Raw genomic sequence first — 21,725 nt, forward strand, 5'->3', positions numbered from 1 at the left:
GGTGTTGTAGCTCACTTATACAGAACCTACACTACCGCCGCTACTTACATGTAGTCTTGCTACAACGGTGCAGGAACTAAGGTGTGTGTAGTAGACTTCGACAGTAGACTGGTTTGAAGCTTTCATTATCGGTGAGTTTTAATTCTTACTCGAATATCTCAAAAAATAATAATATAAAAAAAATAATAATAGCGTTTAATTATGTATTTTGATACCCTAGTAGTTATCTTGTATTTTCAGAAGATAAGTAGGCTTGTTAAGGACCAAATATTGACCAAACGCTGCATTTTGTAGTACAAATGTCTAACTTGGCATGAATGTTCCTTGGGCCAAAACATTTTTTTATCCAAAGAGACACGCTATATCGATGCATATATTAGCATGAATTATGCAAATTAGTTACCAAAATATACAATTTTTCCTATTCCCATCAAACTTTGGCCTAAAAACACGTATAGATCACCAAACTTCAATACATTAGGGACATTTTTTGATATTATGGAAGCAATTGGTGGCCATTTTGTGCCATTTTGTCTCCAAAATGTACAGATAGATTTAACACTTTCACATTATAAATCAAAGCCTCTTCAATTAAAAACATAGACCAGACACATGTATTCGGAGGGAGACATCGAGAAAACTTATATTACAAAGGTGGGATGTCTACCAAATTATTCAAACTTTTTTGGGTGAGAACTTTATGAAGGCCACTTTCTTTGGCTTTTAGTTAAGTGCTTCTACAGGAGTACAAATTACCTATCTGCATGTATTGCAATTATGGCTCTCCCAAGCATTTTTGTCAGTCTACGGTACTGATATATATATATATATATATATATATATATATATATATATATATATATATATATATATATATATATATATATATATATAATTCTTGTTTCCGTTAGTGCAAATCTTAATTGACATTGGATGTTGTATAAATTGTACATTATTGTACATTATTACATGTAAGAGATAGATTTTCTGAATCAATTTTTTCCTCAAAATCAAATGCCATCTCCAGTAATTAACACCAAGTAAGGAGGCACAATAGTGAGATGTTAATTTGTTTGAATTATTTGTCTTATTCGTGTCTTTAGAGTCCAAAATTCAGTGGAAACAATTTAAGGTATAATAAAGGTGTGTGGAAAAAGGTAAATATTTGTATGTGACATCCTTTCTGTCTTTTCGAAGTTGGCGTTTTATTCGGACAAGATACTATTTTTATGTTAAAGTTTTTGCAACGGTGTTTTGACTCTTTGTAGTATCAAATTGACACTGAATGAAAACAGCTCTGATTTCAGTAAAAGCAAAACAAAGAAATGTTAGAGACCCAATTTCATCTTTTCTTTTTGTTTATTTTTATTTGTGAGCGTAGGACAGGGTGACACAAAAAAAAAAAAAAAAAAAAAAACATAAAAATTAATTAAATCCTACGAGGATCCATCAAATTTCAAGACATTGCTGGACTTTAACTCCAACATGTGCATGATCATTCCCTAAAACGTCAGTTATCTTTGTAGTCCTGCATAAAAGTTGTTTTTTTAAATATGTTCCAAATGGCCTCAGCGACACTGAGGGACACTTGCATACGTCGCACAAAATTGTCAAACACTCGAACACATTCCTCTTTGGGGATTTCCCTGAAGTTTGCTGTAATAGTTGCCTTCAATTGTTTAAGGACTGTTATCGTACACTTTATACTTGACATATACCAACTGAAAAAATATGTTTGTTTGTGCCAAGGAGTAGGGGGCAAGTCTGATGGATACCATGCCCACTCAGCATCACACTTCCTTCGTATCACCTTGTATAAAAATGTCCCCGATTCGAACTTGTACTCAGGTGAATGCTATTATATTTTTAACGCGTATATATCTACTGTCCATTTTTTGCGCAGAATCTCACTTCCCACGCAAGTCCTTCTTACGAAATTTCGAGTTTGCAGACAGCCTGTAAGCACGTACGGAGGATGTTGGACATGTCCAAAAGATTCTACGAATAACCTGCGAACAGCGAGGCCGCAAGCGTAACTTGCTCCCCTCGCACGGAGTTAGCAAGAGAGACGCGCGTTGTGCAAGACGCACGTCGCAAGCAATGAAGGAACAAGTGCCCTTTGGGTGTTGAGTAAGGCGCACGCCCTCACAACTAACGAACAAAGTCGAGAGCACACCGGGGATGCGTCGCACGTGCGTCACCCCCACGCCTAGTGTATAAAAAGCGCACGCTCGTGTCTTTACAATGAACGTCGACTGTGTAACGTGTACAAAAACTTTCAAAATTTTCAAATTTTTGCTCAATTTAGTTTCTACTGTGCCTCCAAAAGGCAAGAGAAAAAAGCTTACATAGTAGAAAAAAGGGAGGAGGAAGAAGAAAGAAGAGGAGAACCGGGAGCAAAAGTGGCGTACGCCGTCAGTACGTCACCACAAACGTGTGAAGCAAGTGTGAAGCAAAACTGACGCAAAAGGGACCACTTTCGCCGTGCGTTGCATTCCCTTCGTAAGTGGTGAGTGTGTGCCACTTACACAGGAAGCAAGACAAACTCTTGCAATTAGCGCCCCTGCTTGAAAGGACATCTCATGTGGCCCTTGCGACTCGCAAGGCAGACTTTCCTCTACCTCTACGACCTCCACGGCCTCCGCAACACCTAAAAATCGCAGGGGAAGTACGATCCTGAAATCTGTGCGACCGGTTGTGACCGTGGCTTTATAGGAATGTCACCTGTTTTCTCCAGTACTTTAAAAGTGCATTAAAATCAAATGCAGCTGTTTAAGGTAATTTGGATCACTATCAACTATCAACGGTGACCACGCGTCAATTTGGCACTAATGACTCGCTTCATCAAATACAGTATACAAACTGCAGCTACAGCACCCTCCCTCTGGTCACAGCGCGAGCGTTACTGGCACAGGATGGACATGTATATTTGTCAAGTTTTTTTTTTTAACTCCTTATAATATCTACAAAATGTTTAAGGGCAGGGGCGTATCCAGGATTATTTAAAGGGGGGGGGGTCCGCGGATGCGAAGCCGACCCCCCCCCCCCCCCCACACACACACACACACACACACACATGATGTGGGGTTTGGGGCCCGGTGAAGGATTCTCTAAAATGTTTGGTATTTTAGAGGGCGAAAGGTGGTACAGTTTTGAGCTATGATTCAGCTAGTCAGAATTCTAATTTCAAGCGGGACGAGAAATCGAAGGGGGGGGGGGGAAGAAGTTGCAAGAATAAATATCATTTTTTTATTATTTTATGACTTTTTGTTTTGAGTCATCCATATTGTACGTATCGAAGTGATTTATACCCGGATGTCCTTGTAAAGGAGGCTGCAGAAAGGACTATAACCCCTGGTACACTGCTCCTGATAGGGTAGGTTGAGCCCATGTGACCGTGTAACCTTGGTAATTAAGTTCTTAGCCAGGGAACCAGACTTAAAGTTGTCTTGTGAAACCCGGACAGAATACCAAAGCGACTTTGCTGTGGGGTGTCGTCGGTAAAACATTAACAATAAACACATTTTATCCATTTCAGCATCAATCTGCCTCTAGACCAAAAAAAAACGCTATACTCAGATATGTGTGCAGTTTTAATCTTAATCTCAAATGTTACATGTTCTATTGACAGATTTCACAAAGCACTCCTCTTTAATATCGATCTTTTTGAAGATTTATGTCACCACCAATTGCTTGTTCTCACCTTTTTGTTGATTCAACATCAAAGACACACACACAGAGAGAAAGCTGTGAAAGCTCAGTTATACGGGACATTCGAAGCCGCTTCTATTCAGTCTTCCTACATCACTCCAGCTGAATGCAGCAGACCGGTTTGGAGAGTTCGATAGTGTTGTGTGCTATACTTCAATAACTTGGTGGTAATTCTGGAATTCCAGATGATGGCAGCATCTGTTGTCACCTTATTCGTTGCTGTCTTCGTGATAGCCACTGTTATAGAGGAAGCTCAAGCTGTGTGTTGTAAAGCAGACAAGAACGGGTGGTGTGCGGACTGTACTCCGGTAAGACACAATTTATCCTTCATGTCAAGCACACAGTTGTTTATGTCATTTCTGTGTAACGCATTTAGAGATGAAGTTAGTGTTTTCCTATTTAGTCATCAGTCAGTCATACTGCAAAACAGAATCAACTGTGTATTAATCCGTGAGAATTAGCTCGTTTACTTTTTGTTCTGCATTTTAATGTGTAAAAAGCGGGCGAGCGCTGGTTGTAAAACTGACCAAGTTGTTAAGCTTTTTGGTGCTTTTTTAGTCCAATTATTAATAAAAAGTCGATGAAGCCTTAAGTCATCTAACTCATCAATACCAGCAAATTTGAACAAATACCGTGCATGGATAATGTGACATATAAATGAAAGGTTGATATTAGTCGCAGCTCAGTGTCACGCTCCATACATTTGCGCTTAATTTCTAAGTATTTGTTATTAAAGATAAACTAGTAATTTTTACAGTTATGAAACGCATTCGTTGGCGGTTAAATGAAGTTACCTGTATAAACATTCAAATTTTTTTATTAATTTTATAGTATTTTATTAAAGTTAGCCATTATATCTGAATTGGTCCATTTAGTCTTTTTCCCCTCACTTAAGTATCCGTCAAGTAAAACATGAATGCAGGAAATGAGGTTTTTCATCTCCTTATTGTTTTAACAATATAATCGAATATCAAAAAAAGTGAAATAGATATTTTATCCCCCAATTTTTACCGAACTGACAAATCGATCGAAATCTGTTAAAAAAATAACAAAGGCTATGCACTTGAAAATACTTACATATGTTCAAAGTAATCAGGTTTACGTCTCAAATGCGATTATTCTGTTTCAGACCACTCCATATTGTGGGTATGGGAAGTGTAACATATTCGGCTGTGCTTGCAAAGGAGGCTGCAGAAAGAACTGCAACCCCGTGTACAGCGATTATTATCGTCCACCGCCGTATGTATACCTGTAAATCTTGATAGGCCTTCCAATAGGATGTACATACATATAAACTAGAAAAGCACCCCGAGAGCGCAGACCTCCGCCAAGGCAGCAAAGTCTCCACCCAATGCCGTTTCACTCCTAAATTTTTATTCTATAATGATTTAATATTTTTGATTTTTGATTATTGATTGATTATTGATCCGGATCAACACCAAAAACTAATCATCTGTTCCTGGCCCACTTCTGACAGTTCCTGAAAATTTCATCCAAATCGGTCCATAACTTATTTTTTCATCTTTGATTATTGATTGATTATTGATCCGGATCACCACCAAAAACTAATCACTTCTAAGTAAACCCATTTCTGACCTACCCTGAAAATTTCATCGAAATTCATCCATAACTTTTGGAGTTATGTTGATGAGAAACTACCAAACAAACAAACAGGGGTGAAAACATAACCTCCTTGGCAGAAGTAATGATATAGGACTCCAATTACTGTAAAAGAGGACCTAATGTTTGTACTATTCCCAGCAAACACAAAACGTACCTGTATTTAGAGCGTTATCACAACTTTCTGCTTAAGTTTTCTGTTTGATGGGTTAGTTCTTGGTGTATTGTTTTCAATACGTACATTATTTCTAAATAATACTAATCCAAGACACAAAGTGCGGTACGGAACAGGACGAATCATTGCAGGACGTCACGCACCTTGGCTTGTATACAATGTTCGAAAAGATATAATATATCAATAACCCGGTGAAGAGGAATGGCTATCGGATAGATTAATATTGGCCATTCACTGGTATGTTTATTGATCACAGTAAAAACAAAAATGAATGAAATAATAATAGTAATAATATAAATATATATATATTACCTGAAGTTTGGGAATGACTGGATTTTTTTTCAGTTTCTGGGTAAGCTATTTCCGAAAATGCAGATGCCAAAACACAAGGTCTGTGGAAGATGAGACCGGGGGAGGTACTGTCGCTAGAGAAACATACCTTAATTGATGCACATCTAGACGGGTAAGGGACTCATACCGTTCTTTTATTTGGAAAATGTGACTTAAAATATTGTAATCGCTGATTTGCGCCAGTTTGCTGAAACAGTAACTTTTTTGGAGGCACGTTAATCTTAAGCTGCCATTTAATTTGGTGAAACACGTATTTTGTGATTTTTAACTTGTATTTCTTTTCCAATGTTAGATTGCAGAGAAGAAAGAAGCTCAGAAGATACATAGCGATATTCAGACAAAATAAATTTATGCTGTCGAGTATAACAATAGCACAAATTGGTACATGTATTCTTTGAATCTCTTTCATTTTTGATTTTCACTCAAATTAATACTCAGTTTTGATAAAATGTTACACCATCTGCCGTATTTTTCAATGATTTTGTGAGATGATGTTTACGACTTTAACAGGAAATACAGGATTTTTGAAGGGTTTGATTGTTGTGCTTTTATGCGAGTAAATGGGGAAGTGAAATCGAAAAAACAGAAAAGAATTTGATCGTTGAAAATATTGATGATTGATATGAATAATCAGTCAAAATCACCACTAAAAGTGAAAAGGGTACGGTTTAACATAACTGAGGGTCCTTGTAATAGAAAGTCTGCCCTCCATATAGTTATAATGGTTAGGGTTAGTCTGACCTAAGTGGGTCAAAATCTAGAGCGATCGAGGCTCACCTGTACAAATGAATGGAGAGCGGACTCTCTATTATGGGGACTCTCTGTCACGTTACACCGACACAGGCTATATCATATAGATTTTGCACTTGATATGGGAAGTGAACCGTTGTAGATCGCATCCGTAAAGTGTACCACCGGATGAAAAAGTGTACCGGTACACATTGTATCAGTTAAGAAACTTTTTTTTGCAAAGACAATCTGCCAAGCGCAGTGAACGGGTAGTATGATGTACGTAAGCAAACATTTTTCTCGATTCTTAAATCAGATTTGATGGTTCAAAGCAAGCAAGTTAAATTGGCTAATTCATTCCCCAACCGAACTTTAATTGTTTGTTATCTCACACAAGTGACACAACTATTCAAATAGGAATAAACCACTTTTTAGATACTGTATGTTTCGTAGATAGTGAGCCACTCAAGAGAAAGAGTGACAAACATTTAAATTTCATTTGTGCATTTGTTGCTTGTTTCAGATCAATATTATTCTTATTCCTTTAGCAGAGTTCATAAAAATTAGTCACACTTTTGCTATTATTTTATGACTGATATTGTTTGAACTGTTTGGAAGAGCTTGATTTTCTAATCAACAACACCAGTGGGGGACAGTATAAAGGAATTGGGCCATCTTTAAACTGTATTATGTAATCGCTTCAGGGATGATTTATCTTTCTGTATCACTTTCGTAGTCATATATTGGTCCAATTTATCATCTAGTGTAGAGGAAAATTGTCATCCTAGTATTAGAGCTGGCATCAAACTTGAACCTGTGCAAACATTTTTATCTGTATTCCCAAGTACCAATACATTTAATTAGTCTCCAACTTCAATCAAATCTTTATAGGAGAAAGATATCGCTTGGACACAACTTAACATAGCATGGCTATAAGTATCATGAGAATCTGATGGAGGAAGCACACTGTTAATGAAAAAATATTTCATACGGCAACATAAAATGGATAACATAAGTGTATTCGCACAATCAAATAAATGTGGCTTAATTTCGATTCAAGACCTTAATTCCATTTGCCGAATTACCGTTTGCATGTTATAATGTATCTAAGCATTAACAAAAGTTTGAAGATTTGAAGTTTATAAAACATACGCGAGTCAGCGAATGCGTTGTTTAAAAGGCCTCTGTGACGTAATTGTATGCCATTACAATTATCGAAAATTGAAACGAGAAATGTGTCTCAAAATGACCAGCATATTTTAAAGTGCCTTATGCTTGTAGCAACGGAAACCATGCCCTCCACCTGTGGTCTTTCGTAATATACGATCATCCACACATCTATTAGAAGTGTTTCATTCTTATTAAAGGATAATACCCAGACGGAAAACATCGGTATCTTTGGCACATCAATCAAGCTTTCGATAAGATACCACCTTGTTACGCAATCCAGGCGTCATACACCGCTGTAGTGCATTAAGTCGCTTTACTTTGCTACATAGTATATGCTGGATTCGGATAATTTTCAGATAAATATGCCAGGAAAACGAGGAACCCACTGACTAGAAACTCAAATTACTGTTTTTATTTAAATATAAGGCAGCACATTTTTTCTCAGAAACCCCAATTTCCAATTTTTCGATACCCCCTTCCCATATCTCATTCACTAGCTTATTGTTCAGAAGTGACGCGTGATAAGCGTTTTAATACCCAATTTACCAATTTACCAGGGCAGTCGTACTCTCAATAAGATGAGTGCACCTGAACGCATCACCTCGGTATCTATTAAACAACAATCAATTTGGTAAAGCAGATAAATCACATGCTCTTCTATTTACTTTTTGTGCTTAAAGACGTCCCCTAGTGTTTGATTATACTTGATGCATGATTTAAAACAAGATTAAATGCCAGCGACACAGACTGCCAAATCCAACGGACTCAAGGAAGAACCGTGAGACATCGACAGTTTCAACATACCTATACAAGGGAAATGAGAGGGTTGTTCTTCATTGCCTTGCACCTGGCGTCATTTATGCTGATTTATCAAAAATGTGAGAGGATCGAATATTTAATTAAGATTCTCGATTTGCATAAATGGTTGTATTTCAAGCCGATTCAATGTAAAATTAAGATAAGTGTTTTATGATGTATGAGTATTATTTTTCTTTTTGATATAAAAAAGCCGCATTTAAGAGGGATTATTTTCCCCATTCGCTCGGGTCATTTTAGATGCCCATTATGAATAATAAATACAATTTACATATAAGTAAAATATTCAAAGCTCAAATTCAGCAGAATGACCACAATTTATATTTATTTCAGATGCAGGTGGAACAACGAGTAGCACTCACACAACTGACGGTAACATATCAATTTACTTTAATTATAAAAGTATATCCCAAAACTTAACCTGTGGATCAGTTCTGTCATATCTTTATTAGACAAACCAAATTATGATTACAAAAAACTATGATTACAGCTAACCGTTTATGACTTTCACAATATTGGGAGAAACTGATCGCCAAGTGCAACAATAACAGAATACGATAAATTCTGGAAAAATATACTTTATTCCGAGCGGAACGGTAATCCTAGGATTGGAAGTCCGGGTGTAACGTGACAGAGAGTCCCCCATGATAGAGATTCCGATTCCCATTCATTTGTACATGGAAGCCTCGCCCTAGATTTATACCCACTTTGGTCAGGCTAACCCTAAACATTATAACTATATGGAGGGCGAACTTTCTATTATACGGACCCTCAGTTACATTACATGGGCCCCATATGTTTAACCCTCATCCACCTTTCAGGGGGCCTCGCAGGCCCAGACCCATGTATCTTTTGCTCTCTCTTCATTCACATGAGGTTTTGAGCCTGTTCCTTTCATGTAATCCTCAAGCAACTTATACCCCATCAATGGATAAATAACTAGTTTTGAAATAATTTACACCATATGTAGAAATTAACTTTTCCAAAAGTTAGTCCCATTTCCTGGAAACCGGGCCTCCGAGGCCCGGCCCCTTGATAATTTTACTTCCACATGGGAGCATGTGTATATAAGATATGTGATGCATTGTTGAGTTTTACATTTGTGTGGAGCTTTGTTCAAACAATGTCTAGAAATGTATATAGAATAGAATAGAAATCTGCCTGTGAAAGATTCAAGACCTGGAGAAATTATTATTTATGAGTAATCGGTCATCTTGGTCACCTGATATGCAGATATCAGTTTAAATCTATCATTATTACATACCTGATAGACTGCACTAGCTTTGCGAAACTTTCCATTTTGAGAAAAAAAATGATTTTTCCGCATGTTCCATACACATGAAAATCTGACTCCCCCCATGAACATTTGACTCCCCCCTCCACAAAACTTCATAAATCTTATTTTATTTGAGTATATGACTGAGATCTTGAAGTATGTAAAATAGAGGATACATTGGCACTTTTTTTTAGTTTGCAGGTGAACATTTTCATGAAAAAATAAGAAAATTAAAAATGTGCACTCAACCGCCCATTGTCTCCCTTATGAAAAAGCTATTTATTTGATATTGGATTATCATTTCTACATTTTTCCTTTAAAGTTACTTTATTAAGATTATATTATTTGAAAGTTTGATGGTAAACTATTGGGTGAAAAAACTAAAAAGAAAACATGAAAAATAAGAAAATTAAAAACGTGCATTTTATCACCCAATAACTCCCCTGTGAAAAAGCTATCTGTTTAATATTTGATGATCATTTCAACACCTTTCCCTAACTTTTACTTTAAGAAGATTATATTAGAAATATTTGAAAGACTAGGGAAGTCAAAATCCTACGGGTACAAGAGTGCACTTTGTTATCCATTTAAAATCATCAATCCCCATTTTCCATTCAGCTTTGGGAAAAAATGGGAAAAACAACAGCAAATATAAAACGGGGCCTTTCACTAATTGGAGTCCATAGGAGTCCAAAATCCATGCATATGAAAATGAAGATTTTCATAAATTTTTTCATTTATTTTCACCCAGTATTTTACCATTCAAACTTTTAAATATGTCCTCCATTATGCATACTACAAGATCATAGTCATTTACTGAAATTAAATGAGATTTATGAATGTTTTATTTATTTATTTATTTATTTTTTTTGGGGGGGGGAGTCAAAATTTCATAGGGGGAGTCAGATTATCATTATGAAAATCTGACTGGGAAGTCACATTTTCATAATGAAAATCTGACTGGGGAGTCACAATATATGGGAGTCAGAGGCCCGGTTTCAGGGTTTACGTAGGGTTCCATTTCCTTGTGGATGAGGGTTAATACATGTAAGAGTTAGTCGGAGTGTTGGGGTTAGTAATGTATGTGGGACGAATGTCACCTGTAGAAGGTGAGGAACGTTGGCCTACGATTCCTAACGGAGCACCATTCCTGTCACACAGGCCTTCCCTGCTTCATTTTTTATTTCTAATATAGAGAAAATATTGTACTTTAATGAAAAAAAAGGAAAACACACATTGCTTAGTCCTATGTAATGTTTTTTTCAGCGTGTAAAAACAAGGACATAGCATTCCTGTTAGATGTTACTGGCTCTCCAGATGATGCACCAAAGATCCAACGGTTCTTGGCGTATTTGGTCAACGATTCATTCGTAATTGGACCTAGTGACGTCAATATCGCTATTATTTCTTTCAAACCGGAAATAAATGGCCATGTGACACTGGACAAAGGGGACATATTTCCCGACGTATCGGCAGCAATCCTCACTGTGAACGTACACAATGGGACATCTTTCGAAAGCCAAACGTATAACGCGTTGGACTTGGCCAAAACCGTTTTTCTTAGTCCTAAGCATGTTCAAGGAGGAAGAATAAATGCAAGTAAAATCGCTGTCGTCCTAACTACGGGACTGAACGACAAATTCTGCACTACTGTACAAAAGGCGCTGGCGGCAAAGCAACAGGGTATTGAAGTGTATGCGATAGGGGTCGGCAACAAGACAAGCCAACTTCTAGAACTGAAAGCGATTGTTAGCCCACCTGCGTATACCCATGCTTTCCATGTAGAAGCGTTTGATGAGCTGGGCGAGCTGGCAGAGGACTTCTCTAAAGCACTTTGTTCAGGTAGGTCATTTACCGAACTTTTTTATATTTGACATAAGCCCATTAGTGCAGTTTTGTTACTATAAACATTTACCAATTCTTAAAAGCATTTTGATCGTGCTAATGCATGTATCACTGCACCCTATACATGTAGAACTATACATGTAGGTTCTCTTTGTGTATTTGGACCAACTAGATTACAATGTACATATCCTGCCATTTTAGGAAAAAAAAAACATCCCAGCGGGCAAATTATGTTGTTTTAACGTTGAGAAGACATCGAATAAACGTTGGATTTGAAAGTTGTGTCAACCTCAGATAACAACGTTGTATCAACGTCAGAAAACAATGTTATATCAACCCCACCCAGCGGGAAATTAGCCTGGATGTGTTTAGCAGTAGGACATGTTTGATGGCTAAATATATGTAGGGTATAAATGTATGGCCATTCAGTTAAATTTCCAAGGTTTATATATATATATATATATATATATATATATATATAACAAAGTCACAGTCACCTCAACCTGTCTATCTATAACAGGTTACCAAGAACTGTTAACCCTATCACATTTACAGAAACTTATTCATCCTAGTGTTAGCTGACCTTGCAAGGAATTCAGTTCATTGGAATGTATTTCTGAATAACATGTTAAGAAAATTCACTAGTTCACTAAAGACAAAACAACTGTCACTTTTACTTTAAAACCCTTTTGTTATTATTTTGATAAATTTAGTTACAGTATTGATTAACAAAGTATCACGTTTTCAACAATTAATATTTTAAATTACAATCCATAACTGCAAGGTTGTGTCATTGACCAAAATACAACGTTGAGTCAACGTCACATTATGACAGTGTTTCGACGTGGCTGGATCAACGTTGATTTTACGTTGAATTTAGGTAGATCAACGGCAATTCAACGTATCAACCTGTTTTCAACGTTAACGTTGATCCAACGCAACTATGCCTGCTGGGATGCTTCATATAGAAATAAGATTTAATTCAACATTTCCAACTGCAGTGTATTAGACCATTGTTTAGTTTACAATGCTTCTTTTGGAACAAAATGCTTCCAGTAATCTATTTTCGGTTATAAAAAATAAGACTTGAGTTTTTATTAAACGTTTGCTTTTAAATCTTGTATTTTCAATTTTTAATTCCATGATAAATTACAATTTTTGGTGTATTTCAATACTTCAAAAGGTGCGGCTTTATTTCACTATTTAAATACAATGTAGTCCCAACTTTTCACCATGCGCATGCTGATCTTTCCAGTTACAAACAACATGACGTCACCAGAAGACGACGGCTGGTACAGGCATTACCAGACAACTTGCCTGAATGTAACCAGCTCATCGCCGCAATCTGGTGTGACTGGTGAGAACGACACAGTCCCACCTACTGCAATTTTTCCCTCCGCTACCGGGACTTCACTAGATAATTTCACCTCATCACCGATTTCTGTTGTGACTGGTGAGAACGACCCAATCTCACCTACAGCATCCTATCCATCTGCTACCGGGTCTCCACAAGGCACTGCAAAGGATATAGATAATTTTACCTCATCGCTGCAATCTGCTGTGACTGGTGAGAACGACACAGTCCCACGTACAGCATCCTATCCTTCCGCTACCGGGACTTCACTAGGCACTGCAAAGTATATAGATCATTTCACCTCATCACCGCAATCTGTTGTGACTGGTGAGAACGACACAGTCTCACCTACTGCATCCTATCCTTCCGCTACCGGGCCTGTACCGGGCACTGCAAACAATGCAGATCATATTAAATCGGCATCTGGTATTGATTCTAATAAACCAAGCCAAGACTTTGATGTTATAATGTGGGTTACTGTCTCAGTGATTGCATTATTGTGGCTTGCTGCCATAATTGGTTTCTTGTGTTGTATGAAGAAAAAATCGAGACGGGTGCGAGCTGAAGATGTTCAAGTTGATAAGTCAGCAGAAAAAGAAAACGGGTAGTAGAATAGGCGTAACGTTTTGATTATATAGGACTGATTATCATGTAGGTCCAATTTTTACTACATCTTAACGGCCATCTATTAACAATATTGACTTATATGCACGTATATACGTAAGCTACCATATACCACACACGTTTTGCATTGATATCAACTATAGATAGAACATTTGGTCCATTCTCTTTCACAACAGCGACGCAGTTAAGGTAAGGTGTAACGCAATTCAGAGGAGAACCAACCCCCTAATAATCTGGACCGACTCCACCATTCTCTTTAGGAAGAAAGGGACAATATTCCAGAAAACAGAATATTTACCCTGGTTGATGGCCCGTCACGCCGCAGATAATTGCAGTGCGTGGTAGATACACTCGCTATTAGACATGTGACCTTCAACGAGCACATCCTACTGCTAATTGTGTGTAAATTTGGTGACATTTGGTGGCGTCTTTTAAATTTAATGAATATTCCCTTGCCTTTGTGGGAATCACCGTGAAACATAGGAATTGAGGGGGTACACCGGCATGTACATTTTATAAAATTGAATAAATGGCACAAAATACGGATATTGTCACCACTATTTTGTATTTTCTGAACCATTTATCATGTTATATATGGTGTCCTGTATAAAAAGCACTGTTTATGACAATTAACACCTATGAGGTGATCATTTCTAGATGAACGCACATGGAATTGGGTGGAATAGCCTTTGACCAATCTTGTATGATCATCCACATACTATTAGAAGTACTTCACTCTTATTAAATGATAATACCCAGACGGAAAACATTGGTATTTGTCGCACATCAATCAAGCTAATAACAGCGTTCAATAAGCCGATTGACTTACTATCTTAAGAATTAAAAAATTGGTGATAATTTTGCATGTAAATATTGGATAATATTGCATATACTTGACAAAAAAACTATTTTGGGTACTGTCAACATTAATGTTAAAGATAAATTACAGTGACACTTATTGTCCCCAAACTCACTGGAGTGATTCCCCGTATGTTAATACAGTTAAGTGATGAACATGTAGAGCTTTATGAACGATTCAGAATGGATCTCAGCGTGATACTAGACAGGCTATTCAGCAACTTGTTGATTATTTCTTTCCGTTATACGTTAACATAAATGTGTACGTGATGTGGGAAATGTGGGTTATTATCTGTTTGTTTCTTCCACAAGGTTTTTGATTCTGTGTCCTTAGGTTAAACACCGGACACAGAAGACACAGACATGTTTTACGGGAATATTTTAATTTTTTTTTTTTTTTGTCTCCGTGTCATCGTTAAAAATATTAACAGATCTTAATGGAAAATAAATTTTGTCTAATTCTGACTTTGCCTCGAGACAACAGCGATTTTAAGATAGACATGCGGTTTTTACAACAGCACTCAAAAATGATAGAAATCAAATTCTCAGATCTTTGTCACAAAGACACTCGCCTTTGATGTGGATCGTTTTGAAGATGTAATAAGCTGATCACTTGTTGATACTGTATCAAGGACACGCGTACACAGAGGTGTTGTAGCTCACTAATACAGAACCTACACTACTGCCGCTACTCAATCTTGCTACAACGGTGCTGGAGCTAAGGTGTGTGTGGTAGACTTCGACAGTAGACTGGTTTGAAGCTTTCATTATCGGTGAGTTTAAATTCTTACTCGAATATCTCAAAAAATAATAATATAAAAAGATAATAATAGCGTTAAATTATGTATTTTGATACCCTAGTAGTTATCTTGTATTTTCAGAAGATAAGTAGGCTTGTTAAGGACCAAATATTGACCAAACGCTGCATTTTGTAGTACAAATGTCTAACTTGGCATGAATGTTCCTTGGGCCAAAACATTTTTTTATCCAAAGAGACACGCTATATCGATGCATATATTAGCATGAATTATGCAAATTAGTTACCAAAATATACAATTTTTCCTATTCCCATCAAACTTTGGCCTAAAAACACGTATAGATCACCAAACTTCAATACATTAGGGACAAGGAACCCATTTTTTGATATTATGGAAGCAATTGGTGGCCATTTTGTGCCATTTTGTCTCCAAAATGTACAGATAGATTTAACACTTTCACATTATAAATCAAAGCCTCTTCAATTAAAAACATAGACCAGACACATGTATTCGGAGGGAGACATCGAGAAAACTTATATTACAAAGGTGGGATGTCTACCAAATTATTCAAACTTTTTTGGGTGAGAACTTTATGAAGGCCACTTTCTTTGGCTTTTAGTTAAGTGCTTCTACAGGAGTACAAATTACCTATCTGCATGTATTGCAATTATGGCTCTTCCAAGCATTTTTTTCAGTCTACGGTACTGATATATATATATATATATATATATATATATATATATATATATATATATATATATATATATATATATATATAATTCTTGTTTCCGTTAGTGCAAATCTTAATTGACATTGGATGTTGTATAAATTGTACATTATTGTACATTATTACATGTAAGAGATAGATTTTCTGAATCAATTTTTTCCTCAAAATCAAATGCCATCTCCAGTAATTAACACCAAGTAAGGAGGCACAATAGTGAGATGTTAATTTGTTTGAATTATTTGTCTTATTCGTGTCTTTAGAGTCCAAAATTCAGTGGAAACAATTTAAGGTATAATAAAGGTGTGTGGAAAAAGGTAAATATTTGTATGTGACATCCTTTCTGTCTTTTCGAAGTTGGCGTTTTATTCGGACAAGATACTATTTTTATGTTAAAGTTTTTGCAACGGTGTTTTGACTCTTTGTAGTATCAAATTGACACTGAATGAAAACAGCTCTGATTTCAGTAAAAGCAAAACAAAGAAATGTTAGAGACCCAATTTCATCTTTTCTTTTTGTTTATTTTTATTTGTGAGCGTAGGACAGGGTGACACAAAAAAAAAAAAAAAAAAAAAAAACATAAAAATTAATTAAATCCTACGAGGATCCATCAAATTTCAAGACATTGCTGGACTTTAACTCCAACATGTGCATGATCATTCCCTAAAACGTCAGTTATCTTTGTAGTCCTGCATAAAAGTTGTTTTTTTAAATATGTTCCAAATGGCCTCAGCGACACTGAGGGACACTTGCATACGTCGCACAAAATTGTCAAACACTCGAACACATTCCTCTTTGGGGATTTCCCTGAAGTTTGCTGTAATAGTTGCCTTCAATTGTTTAAGGACTGTTATCGTACACTTTATACTTGACATATACCAACTGAAAAAATATGTTTGTTTGTGCCAAGGAGTAGGGGGCAAGTCTGATGGATACCATGCCCACTCAGCATCACACTTCCTTCGTATCACCTTGTATAAAAATGTCCCCGATTCGAACTTGTACTCAGGTGAATGCTATTATATTTTTAACGCGTATATATCTACTGTCCATTTTTTGCGCAGAATCTCACTTCCCACGCAAGTCCTTCTTACGAAATTTCGAGTTTGCAGACAGCCTGTAAGCACGTACGGAGGATGTTGGACATGTCCAAAAGATTCTACGAATAACCTGCGAACAGCGAGGCCGCAAGCGTAACTTGCTCCCCTCGCACGGAGTTAGCAAGAGAGACGCGCGTTGTGCAAGACGCACGTCGCAAGCAATGAAGGAACAAGTGCCCTTTGGGTGTTGAGTAAGGCGCACGCCCTCACAACTAACGAACAAAGTCGAGAGCACACCGGGGATGCGTCGCACGTGCGTCACCCCCACGCCTAGTGTATAAAAAGCGCACGCTCGTGTCTTTACAATGAACGTCGACTGTGTAACGTGTACAAAAACTTTCAAAATTTTCAAATTTTTGCTCAATTTAGTTTCTACTGTGCCTCCAAAAGGCAAGAGAAAAAAGCTTACATAGTAGAAAAAAGGGAGGAGGAAGAAGAAAGAAGAGGAGAACCGGGAGCAAAAGTGGCGTACGCCGTCAGTACGTCACCACAAACGTGTGAAGCAAGTGTGAAGCAAAACTGACGCAAAAGGGACCACTTTCGCCGTGCGTTGCATTCCCTTCGTAAGTGGTGAGTGTGTGCCACTTACACAGGAAGCAAGACAAACTCTTGCAATTAGCGCCCCTGCTTGAAAGGACATCTCATGTGGCCCTTGCGACTCGCAAGGCAGACTTTCCTCTACCTCTACGACCTCCACGGCCTCCGCAACACCTAAAAATCGCAGGGGAAGTACGATCCTGAAATCTGTGCGACCGGTTGTGACCGTGGCTTTATAGGAATGTCACCTGTTTTCTCCAGTACTTTAAAAGTGCATTAAAATCAAATGCAGCTGTTTAAGGTAATTTGGATCACTATCAACTATCAACGGTGACCACGCGTCAATTTGGCACTAATGACTCGCTTCATCAAATACAGTATACAAACTGCAGCTACAGCACCCTCCCTCTGGTCACAGCGCGAGCGTTACTGGCACAGGATGGACATGTATATTTGTCAAGTTTTTTTTTTAACTCCTTATAATATCTACAAAATGTTTAAGGGCAGGGGCGTATCCAGGATTATTTAAAGGGGGGGGGGGGGGTCCGCGGATGCGAAGCCGACCCCCCCCCCCCCCCCCCACACACACACACACACACATGATGTGGGGTTTGGGGCCCGGTGAAGGATTCCCAAAATGTTTGGTATTTTAGAGGGCGAAAGGTGGTACAGTTTTGAGCTATGATTCAGCTAGTCAGAATTCTAATTTCAAGCGGGACGAGAAATCGAAGGGGGGGGGGAAGAAGTTGCAAGAATAAATATCATTTTTTTATTATTTTATGACTTTTTGTTTTGAGTCATCCATATTGTACGTATCGAAGTGTTTTATACCCGGATGTCCTTGTAAAGGAGGCTGCAGAAAGGACTATAACCCCTGGTACACTGCTCCTGATAGGGTAGGTTGAGCCCATGTGACCGTGTAACCTTGGTAATTAAGTTCTTAGCCAGGGAACCAGACTTAAAGTTGTCTTGTGAAACCCGGACAGAATACCAAAGCGACTTTGCTGTGGGGTGTCGTCGGTAAAACATTAACAATAAACACATTTTATCCATTTCAGCATCAATCTGCCTCTAGACCAAAAAAAAAACGCTATACTCAGATATGTGTGCAGTTTTAATCTTAATCTCAAATGTTACATGTTCTATTGACAGATTTCACAAAGCACTCCTCTTTAATATCGATCTTTTTGAAGATTTATGTCACCACCAATTGCTTGTTCTCACCTTTTTGTTGATTCAACATCAAAGACACACACACAGAGAGAAAGCTGTGAAAGCTCAGTTATACGGGACATTCGAAGCCGCTTCTATTCAGTCTTCCTACATCACTCCAGCTGAATGCAGCAGACCGGTTTGGAGAGTTCGATAGTGTTGTGTGCTATACTTCAATAACTTGGTGGTAATTCTGGAATTCCAGATGATGGCAGCATCTGTTGTCACCTTATTCGTTGCTGTCTTCGTGATAGCCACTGTTATAGAGGAAGCTCAAGCTGTGTGTTGTAAAGCAGACAAGAACGGGTGGTGTGCGGACTGTACTCCGGTAAGACACAATTTATCCTTCATGTCAAGCACACAGTTGTTTATGTCATTTCTGTGTAACGCATTTAGAGATGAAGTTAGTGTTTTCCTATTTAGTCATCAGTCAGTCATACTGCAAAACAGAATCAACTGTGTATTAATCCGTGAGAATTAGCTCGTTTACTTTTTGTTCTGCATTTTAATGTGTAAAAAGCGGGCGAGCGCTGGTTGTAAAACTGACCAAGTTGTTAAGCTTTTTGGTGCTTTTTTAGTCCAATTATTAATAAAAAGTCGATGAAGCCTTAAGTCATCTAACTCATCAATACCAGCAAATTTGAACAAATACCGTGCATGGATAATGTGACATATAAATGAAAGGTTGATATTAGTCGCAGCTCAGTGTCACGCTCCATACATTTGCGCTTAATTTCTAAGTATTTGTTATTAAAGATAAACTAGTAATTTTTACAGTTATGAAACGCATTCGTTGGCGGTTAAATGAAGTTACCTGTATAAACATTCAAATTTCTTTATTAATTTTATAGTATTTTATTAAAGTTAGCCATTATATCTGAATTGGTCCATTTAGTCTTTTTCCCCTCACTTAAGTATCCGTCAAGTAAAACATGAATGCAGGAAATGAGGTTTTTCATCTCCTTATTGTTTTAACAATATAATCGAATATCAAAAAAAGTGAAATAGATATTTTATCCCCCAATTTTTACCGAACTGACAAATCGATCGAAATCTGTTAAAAAAATAACAAAGGCTATGCACTTGAAAATACTTACATATGTTCAAAGTAATCAGGTTTACGTCTCAAATGCGATTATTCTGTTTCAGACCACTCCATATTGTGGGTATGGGAAGTGTAACATATTCGGCTGTGCTTGCAAAGGAGGCTGCAGAAAGAACTGCAACCCCGTGTACAGCGATTATTATCGTCCACCGCCGTATGTATACCTGTAAATCTTGATAGGCCTTCCAATAGGATGTACATACATATAAACTAGAAAAGCACCCCGAGAGCGCAGACCTCCGCCAAGGCAGCAAAGTCTCCACCCAATGCCGTTTCACTCCTAAATTTTTATTCTATAATGATTTAATATTTTTGATTTTTGATTATTGATTGATTATTGATCCGGATCAACACCAAAAACTAATCATCTGTTCCTGGCCCACTTCTGACAGTTCCTGAAAATTTCATCCAAATCGGTCCATAACTTATTTTTTCATCTTTGATTATTGATTGATTATTGATCCGGATCACCACCAAAAACTAATCACTTCTAAGTAAACCCATTTCTGACCTACCCTGAAAATTTCATCGAAATTCATCCATAACTTTTGGAGTTATGTTGATGACAAACTACCAAACAAACAAACAGGGGTGAAAACATAACCTCCTTGGCAGAAGTAATGATATAGGACTCCAATTACTGTAAAAGAGGACCTAATGTTTGTACTATTCCCAGCAAACACAAAACGTACCTGTATTTAGAGCGTTATCACAACTTTCTGCTTAAGTTTTCTGTTTGATGGGTTAGTTCTTGGTGTATTGTTTTCAATACGTACATTATTTCTAAATAATACTAATCCAAGACACAAAGTGCGGTACGGAACAGGACGAATCATTGCAGGACGTCACGCACCTTGGCTTGTATACAATGTTCGAAAAGATATAATATATCAATAACCCGGTGAAGAGGAATGGCTATCGGATAGATTAATATTGGCCATTCACTGGTATGTTTATTGATCACAGTAAAAACAAAAATGAATGAAATAATAATAGTAATAATATAAATATATATATATTACCTGAAGTTTGGGAATGACTGGATTTTTTTTCAGTTTCTGGGTAAGCTATTTCCGAAAATGCAGATGCCAAAACACAAGGTCTGTGGAAGATGAGACCGGGGGAGGTACTGTCGCTAGAGAAACATACCTTAATTGATGCACATCTAGACGGGTAAGGGACTCATACCGTTCTTTTATTTGGAAAATGTGACTTAAAATATTGTAATCGCTGATTTGCGCCAGTTTGCTGAAACAGTAACTTTTTTGGAGGCACGTTAATCTTAAGCTGCCATTTAATTTGGTGAAACACGTATTTTGTGATTTTTAACTTGTATTTCTTTTCCAATGTTAGATTGCAGAGAAGAAAGAAGCTCAGAAGATACATAGCGATATTCAGACAAAATAAATTTATGCTGTCGAGTATAACAATAGCACAAATTGGTACATGTATTCTTTGAATCTCTTTCATTTTTGATTTTCACTCAAATTAATACTCAGTTTTGATAAAATGTTACACCATCTGCCGTATTTTTCAATGATTTTGTGAGATGATGTTTACGACTTTAACAGGAAATACAGGATTTTTGAAGGGTTTGATTGTTGTGCTTTTATGCGAGTAAATGGGGAAGTGAAATCGAAAAAACAGAAAAGAATTTGATCGTTGAAAATATTGATGATTGATATGAATAATCAGTCAAAATCACCACTAAAAGTGAAAAGGGTACGGTTTAACATAACTGAGGGTCCTTGTAATAGAAA

The 21,725-nt window shown here is 37.2% G+C and overlaps 3 protein-coding genes across 5 annotated transcripts; all 3 read left to right on the forward strand.

Moving 5' to 3' along the window:
* The first annotated feature begins 35 nt into the window (after positions 1 to 35).
* Positions 36 to 6,391, forward strand: LOC147759430 (uncharacterized). Of its 2 annotated transcripts, XM_086997977.1 has the most exons (5): positions 36 to 131; positions 3,897 to 4,019; positions 4,841 to 4,950; positions 5,852 to 5,969; positions 6,150 to 6,391. In XM_086997977.1, the coding sequence occupies exons 2-4, from the start codon at positions 3,897 to 3,899 to the stop codon at positions 5,952 to 5,954; spliced, it is 336 nt and encodes a 111-aa protein (XP_086854103.1). In that variant the 5' UTR covers positions 36 to 131; the 3' UTR covers positions 5,955 to 5,969; positions 6,150 to 6,391. The 2 variants fall into 2 exon arrangements, with proteins under 2 accessions (XP_086854103.1, XP_086854102.1); XM_086997976.1 differs by lacking the exon at positions 36 to 131 and having other exon boundaries at positions 3,544 to 4,019.
* Positions 6,392 to 10,941: 4,550 nt separating this feature from the next.
* Positions 10,942 to 17,634, forward strand: LOC106155938 (matrilin-3). Its single transcript, XM_086997450.1, has 5 exons — positions 10,942 to 10,957; positions 11,115 to 11,690; positions 12,949 to 13,050; positions 17,076 to 17,130; positions 17,481 to 17,634. The coding sequence occupies exons 1-5, from the start codon at positions 10,942 to 10,944 to the stop codon at positions 17,632 to 17,634; spliced, it is 903 nt and encodes a 300-aa protein (XP_086853576.1).
* On the forward strand, positions 15,238 to 21,487 carry LOC106155940 (uncharacterized). Of its 2 annotated transcripts, XM_086997947.1 has the most exons (5): positions 15,238 to 15,302; positions 19,066 to 19,188; positions 20,010 to 20,119; positions 21,021 to 21,138; positions 21,319 to 21,487. In XM_086997947.1, the coding sequence occupies exons 2-4, from the start codon at positions 19,066 to 19,068 to the stop codon at positions 21,121 to 21,123; spliced, it is 336 nt and encodes a 111-aa protein (XP_086854073.1). In that variant the 5' UTR covers positions 15,238 to 15,302; the 3' UTR covers positions 21,124 to 21,138; positions 21,319 to 21,487. The 2 variants fall into 2 exon arrangements, with proteins under 2 accessions (XP_086854073.1, XP_086854072.1); XM_086997946.1 differs by lacking the exon at positions 15,238 to 15,302 and having other exon boundaries at positions 18,858 to 19,188.
* Positions 21,488 to 21,725: the final 238 nt, after the last annotated feature.

The sequence above is a fragment of the Lingula anatina genome, chromosome 10 (assembly GCF_051362555.1).
Source record: "Lingula anatina isolate TDL-2025a chromosome 10, LinAna3.0, whole genome shotgun sequence".
Taxonomy (NCBI): domain Eukaryota; kingdom Metazoa; phylum Brachiopoda; class Lingulata; order Lingulida; family Lingulidae; genus Lingula; species Lingula anatina.

Coding starts and splice junctions, on each gene's coding strand:
- LOC147759430 (XM_086997977.1), top strand. CDS start 3,897: ATGATGGCAGCATCTGTTGTCACCTTATTCGTTGCTGTCTTCGTGATA. Junction 4,020..4,840: donor GGTGTGCGGACTGTACTCCG/GTAAGACACAAT, acceptor ATTCTGTTTCAG/ACCACTCCATATTGTGGGTA. Junction 4,951..5,851: donor GATTATTATCGTCCACCGCC/GTATGTATACCT, acceptor ATTTTTTTTCAG/TTTCTGGGTAAGCTATTTCC.
- LOC106155938 (XM_086997450.1), top strand. Junction 11,691..12,948: donor CTCTAAAGCACTTTGTTCAG/GTAGGTCATTTA, acceptor TGATCTTTCCAG/TTACAAACAACATGACGTCA. Junction 17,131..17,480: donor TTCGAGTTTGCAGACAGCCT/GTAAGCACGTAC, acceptor TGCTCAATTTAG/TTTCTACTGTGCCTCCAAAA.
- LOC106155940 (XM_086997947.1), top strand. CDS start 19,066: ATGATGGCAGCATCTGTTGTCACCTTATTCGTTGCTGTCTTCGTGATA. Junction 19,189..20,009: donor GGTGTGCGGACTGTACTCCG/GTAAGACACAAT, acceptor ATTCTGTTTCAG/ACCACTCCATATTGTGGGTA. Junction 20,120..21,020: donor GATTATTATCGTCCACCGCC/GTATGTATACCT, acceptor ATTTTTTTTCAG/TTTCTGGGTAAGCTATTTCC.